Genomic DNA, 6,005 nt, shown 5'->3' with positions numbered 1-6,005 from the left:
AAACTCGGTCTCTACACCAAAAGTGAAATGTTATGCATGGCCCCCTGGCCCAAACGATCTTTCATAACTTTGGATGATCGGAATGCTGGGGGTAGAGAAAAATGGCCTTTGCTGATGTACAGTCCTGTTCAAATGCAGGATTGTCATCAGTTTATATTTTCATTTCATTTCTCATTTTTCCATGCAGCCATACTTTCATTTCAGGGCTGAATGATCTTATAAGTCCCAGCGCTTGGGCTATGCCCTAAATTCCATAATCCATCCATCCATCCATCCAAATGTTTTGCACCGAAATTCATGCAGGTTGTTTCATTTCCTCTTAACAGATTTTGGGGCAACTCTGGAAGCCATTCTGCAGAGGAATTCCTCCGTCAATATGTACATGTTCATTGGGGGTACCAGCTTCGCCTTCATGCCTGGCGCTAATGTCGGAGGATCATGGCCCTTTTACACTCCCGACACGACAAGTTACGGTTCGTATAATTTTGTTTATTATTGTCATCTTGGTTTAATCTAAGAAATTTCTGTGAATTTTAGTCAACACTAGACAACCGAGAGGGACAACCATTTCCCTCGGTTAACAGCGGTAAAACTAGGATCACTGGCGAATGTGGAGGTTAGTTATAAGTGTTTTCAAGCACTTGGGAATAAGGTAGGCGAGTCAGGTATTACATATACATGTTACATACAGGTGGAGGAGAGTGGCGTTGTTGGGATTATGTGTATTTATTATTTTATTGATCATTTGATTGGTTAATCACATTGTCTGTCATTAATTTTGAACCTAAGCACAATCTGTTAGGTTGATCAAGTCAGTTTTATTGCTACCCGCGTTTGTTACAGTGTGCTGAATCCAGGTATATCCATGTTATTTTGTATGGAAGTTTTTTTTAGTTACGTCGCTGCTGTTTGTGTCTCTAAGTGATACGAAGGTGATAAGACCAAGCAGATAAAGGAATTTAATTCTGTTTTCTTACATGTTTTGTTAATTTTTTGTTCAAAACTGATCAGTAAAAACTAGCAAATGCAGTCTTCAAATTTTGATAAAATGAAAACCTTAAAACTGCTGCTGACACAAATCTCACATGCATAAAGAATTCAAATGTATAAGTAGAAGTCCAGTTTGGGAATCTAACGTATTTATTCTTATATTCTTCTGAATGATATGTTCACTTTATAAATAATAATAATAATAATTTAGTAGTATTTTACGGGTAGGCACTGTAGGGGTATCACATCAAGTACCTTTCCTTAAGCGTACCTTACGTGGCACACTGTAGACTGTGCTTAAGGCTCTTTGAAGAGCCCCCTTTGAAGCCACAGCTGCATAGCTTTCTGCCTTTTACCTCTGATCCATTCACTTCCTCTCCTTTTATTTACCTTTCCCACTTTTCTACGTACTTTTACTTTTCTCCATTTTCCAGCCTTCTTTAAGAATAGATCCTGGGGGAAAGCCCGGTGAGAATCTAGAGATAATAATAATAATAATAATAATAATAATAATAATAATAATAATAATAATAATAATAATAATAATAATAATATATGGGTAGGAGTTTATTGATAAGCTATGAATTCTTGATAAGCCAAATGATGAAAAGATACATTTTTGTAGGAAACCTTGATATACATATAGTTGAGCTCATTGGTTGGTTGCAATTATTGATTAATTCATTTGTTGATTCGTTGATACATATAATTAGCTATTAACTTTTTTATTCAACAGCTTTATTTAACTTTTTTATTCAACAGCTTTATTTATTTCAAGTATTTATACCTATTGCAGATTATGACGCTCCACTGTCCGAAGCAGGTGATTACACCGAGAAGTACACAGATGCCAAGGACATTATAGCCAAATACAATCCATTAGAGGGAGTTGGTAAGTACATCTCATGTAGGTAAAGGTTTATATATATATATATATATATATATATTATATATATATATATATATATATATATATACATATGTATATATATGTGTGTATGTGTGTGAATGACATATACGCCTTTTCTTCTTAGAGGTAATGAACATGTGCTACCCTTCCGATTATCAGCAACCATATTGGATGACTTTGTTACCCTATCATCACTCCATCCCAGCAACAACCCAACATAGTCAAACAAGTACCAGATGTACTGAATTCATAGCTTACTCAACAACAGGACGTTGTTTTCTAATGGTTAAAAGAGGTATTCCCCGGTAATAATAAGTGGAGAGTTGATTCATAATCTAATTTAGTCTTACAGGCTGAACGAGGAAGAAAAGGCCATTGCACACCATTTAAATCCAACAACTAAAAACAACAACATAAATTTCAAGCAAATTCATTTATCAAATCAAGCCTTGAAATTTAGATAAACAACCAGAAGTCAACAGTCCAACAGGTATATCTTTATAGTGCTGCTATAGATGTAAATGATTACCAGCTGTATTCCCAGACCACACAAAGAATGCCAAATACTGTTTTCTTGACAGACAGATCATACGCAAGGAAGAAGGGCATGTAGAAGGTCGACAGAAGGTGAGAGATGAAAAACGTGCACATTAAAGATAAGAGCGATAAGGGGCAGATTAGAGAGAAGGAGCGATAGAGGTGGTATAAGGCAAATAAACCAGATGAACAATGAGAGATGTATGTGTTAAGACATATTATGAGAGCCAGAAACTCGCCAAGCTGAATGACATCATCCTGTAGGGGAACGGAGTCCTTTCACAAGCGACATGTTAAGACTAATTCACTTCATTTTGCTTAGTCGTTCTGGTTCAAGCACATTTGCACTTTTCTGCTAAACTAACTTACTGTTGGCTGTTGGGATTCATTGTAACCAAATACAACTGATGTCAGGTCATTCCACGTCACTGGTTTGTACTATGGCGGTCCAGTCTTGTAGACCTCCTATATATCTGGTACATGTTGGGACTTCAGGTCCTATTGTCTTTTATTGCACATTTGCTAATAACCCTCAGTCTTAAGAGAAATACTATATTTGAAATTAGAAGAACTCGCTCTTGCACTGACCGTAATTAAAGTTCCCGATGAAAATAAGGGAAATGTCAATATTTGTTTTCATAATAGGAAACTAATTATATCGAAAACATACCCCCACGCCAGCCCGTCCTTCTCTCTCCCTCTCTCTCTCTCTCTCTCTCTCTCTCTCTCTTCCCGTTCCCGGTTGTTGATTGCTGTGATACTGTTTACAGATCAATAAAGTCCATATCACTGCCTCGTGTATTCTGGAAATAAGGACAGATATATGCAAATATTTTGTACACACACATACATATGTATACATATATGTAAGACAGTTTCTGTCTGCCTGTCTGTTTGTTTGTTTGTTCGCTATGCACGCCCAGACTATGAAAGCTATAGCTACCAAATTTTTACCAGAGACTCCCCTCACCCCCTGGAAGGTTTAGTCAAAATTCGAAATTCGAGGGCCATTTCCAAGGGGGTCAAAACCCCTCTTTCATTCTCCTACATTTTTTTACAACTTTCGGAGTTGAAAGCAATGGTTACCAAATTTTTAACATAGACTCTCCTCCCCAGCCCCCCGCGGAAGGTTTTACTCAAAATCCGAAATTCTAGGGCCATTTCTAAGGGGGTCATAACCCCTCTTTTTCATACTCCCACATTTTTTACAACTTTTGGAGTTGACTTCTATGTAGAAGTGCTTCTATAGGTACAAACAGGCTCCCCACAAGATGAGGGCCATAAGGCTCCCTCAGTAGTAAGGCGGCAACCCCCCCTGGGAATGAGGGTCCGAGGGTTTCCCAAAATGTTATGGGGCAGTGGGGCAGGAGGTCTTCGCCTTTTTGTACTAACTGACCAGGGGAAGAGGAGATCGTAGCCTGCCTACCCTGACCTTGATAGCATGAGGGTGCAGGCCCCCCTTCAGGAATTAGGGCCCAAAGTGTCAAAGATGGGCCTGCTGCTTTCAAATTTGGTACCATGAGTTAACATAAATGACTACCAACGCGTTTAACATCAGTATCAGAATTTAACTATAGGCATAGTTTTATTAAGGGCTGTATAAAGGTTGCCTCACGATGGAAGTCTTTCCCAAACAACCTGTTGCAACATGTATGCACCTGCCGTCAGCAGCGGTGGCTGACTGAACCAATCAGTGACGCAGTAGCATTGGGTGGAGAAACATGTACATTTAATAAAACGTCAGAAGGACGGGTACAGCTGGCAACATATATATAATGCATATTTTTGCGTGTAGACTCAGGATTTGGAAAGTAATTATTACAATTATGCAATGCAGGGCCTTAGGGCCTAGCCCGACTCAACACGTAAGGATATAGTGGAAAAGGAGCGATGTGACTTACTTTGAGTCAGAAAAAGCAATGGAAATAAATAAGGTCCCCAAAGCCAGTCAGATTACATTAAAGGAAATTTTATATTTAAAAATAAATTTACAGTGCAAAACCAAAATTGAAATGGCTGGTAAAACCTGTGCCAAGTGCAAATAGATGCTATGATTAATTACAATTAAGTTCACACTGGCAAATTATTAAACGGGCTACTGCATTACAGGTGATACAGATTTAAGTTTGCTGTGAATGGCTGACTTGCTTGAGTGGATGCAAATGTGGCCATATCTCAGAACGGTAACTTCTACGGTTATTAGCTATACTTGACAAGGAACAGAGGCACGGACTTAAGGGCAGCAGGAATCTGGAAAAGCATTCCAGGTTACACGTAAACATACCAAGACCTTCTCTCACATGAAATATGTTATTCACCACGAAGGAAATCTATTATGAGGGCAAAATCACACTGTTGAGTAATGGTGGGAGAATTCTAATTCTTAATTGAATATCTCCATATATCTTTGAACAAGTCACAAGGGAAACACGTGCGTGCTAGGTGGACACAAAGGAGGCAAGGAGAAATGGGAAATTTGAATATTGGAAAAACAGTAAGAGCTTTGTCTGAGAGAAACAGGGGCTGGTTGAATTTGCAACTTCTGGGCGTACCTTAGTTTGTTGTGAGATTAGAGGCAGACTTCAACCAGCGAAAGTTAATAAAGAGGCTGTCGATGGAGCATCAGTCACATCTGACCGCTGTGATGACTACTTGGGGAGACAGAGCGAACGAGCGCGTTCGCGAGTCAGCTGAGCATCTCAGTCCAAGCACAGGGAGCGGCTTTTGTCTAAAAGAGACAAAAACAACCAGCAGGAGGAACATGGTAGAATAGATCTTAAAGCTAGTCCTAGTAAGGGCACAACTAGCAGCCCATCTAACCCCCATGGCCTGAAGTTATTCCCTAACGATTTTCGTAAACCCCCAAAATCATACGATGCTAGGACAAAATGGCTACCTCCTGCCTTAATTTGAAGTTACTGGACACGGCTAAAAGAGATGAGGAGGGATATGTAAGACTATATATAAAAATTTTATCTATATGTATATATATGTATATATATATATATATATATATATATATGTATGTATGTATGTATGTATGTATGTATGTATGTATATATTAGAGAGAGAGAGAGAGAGAGGCATTTCGTTAAAACCCAGATTGCCTCTAATTACCCTCGCAAAGAATTAGATTTCATCAGGTATACAGTCAACTGTAATTTGGGTGAAGAAATGCAGGGAACTAGTAACCTCATGCCAAGAACATATACGAGCTTTCTAGCTGAGAATCGGAAAGGTAAAATATACTGGAGCCATCCTGTATTTGGAAAGGGGTAAATATGCCATAAATATATGTATGTATGTATATATACACGCACACGCTCAAAAATTACGCCACAGACACCCCTTAATATCGGATTCACTGTTCATCGGCGATACAGCCATAGGGAATTACATATCAGAGCATCAGCCCGAGCCAGAATTCAAACTTAGGAGCCTTTTCAGTTTTGAAATAGAGATAGACAGTTAACTTATCTATTATGATATCAAGAGAGGTATAGGTTGATTTCGACTGTGGTACATATTCCTGTCGGATTCAGGTTGTTTACTACTTGGAATTTAAGTC

General features: G+C 38.6%; 1 protein-coding gene across 1 annotated transcript in view; it reads left to right on the top strand.

Moving 5' to 3' along the window:
- The window catches only part of LOC135209068 (beta-galactosidase-1-like protein 2), a 31,187-nt gene that overhangs the window by 14,671 nt on the left and 10,511 nt on the right, over nucleotides 1–6,005 (top strand). Inside the window, exons 7-8 of the mRNA XM_064241649.1 lie at nucleotides 327–473; nucleotides 1,787–1,882. Of these exons, the coding sequence (XP_064097719.1) occupies nucleotides 327–473; nucleotides 1,787–1,882 (243 nt within the window). The remainder of the gene's footprint in view (nucleotides 1–326; nucleotides 474–1,786; nucleotides 1,883–6,005) is intronic.

The sequence above is a fragment of the Macrobrachium nipponense genome, chromosome 37, assembly GCF_015104395.2.
Source record: "Macrobrachium nipponense isolate FS-2020 chromosome 37, ASM1510439v2, whole genome shotgun sequence".
NCBI lineage: Eukaryota > Metazoa > Arthropoda > Malacostraca > Decapoda > Palaemonidae > Macrobrachium > Macrobrachium nipponense.
This window is presented reverse-complemented; position numbering and strand designations above follow the sequence as displayed.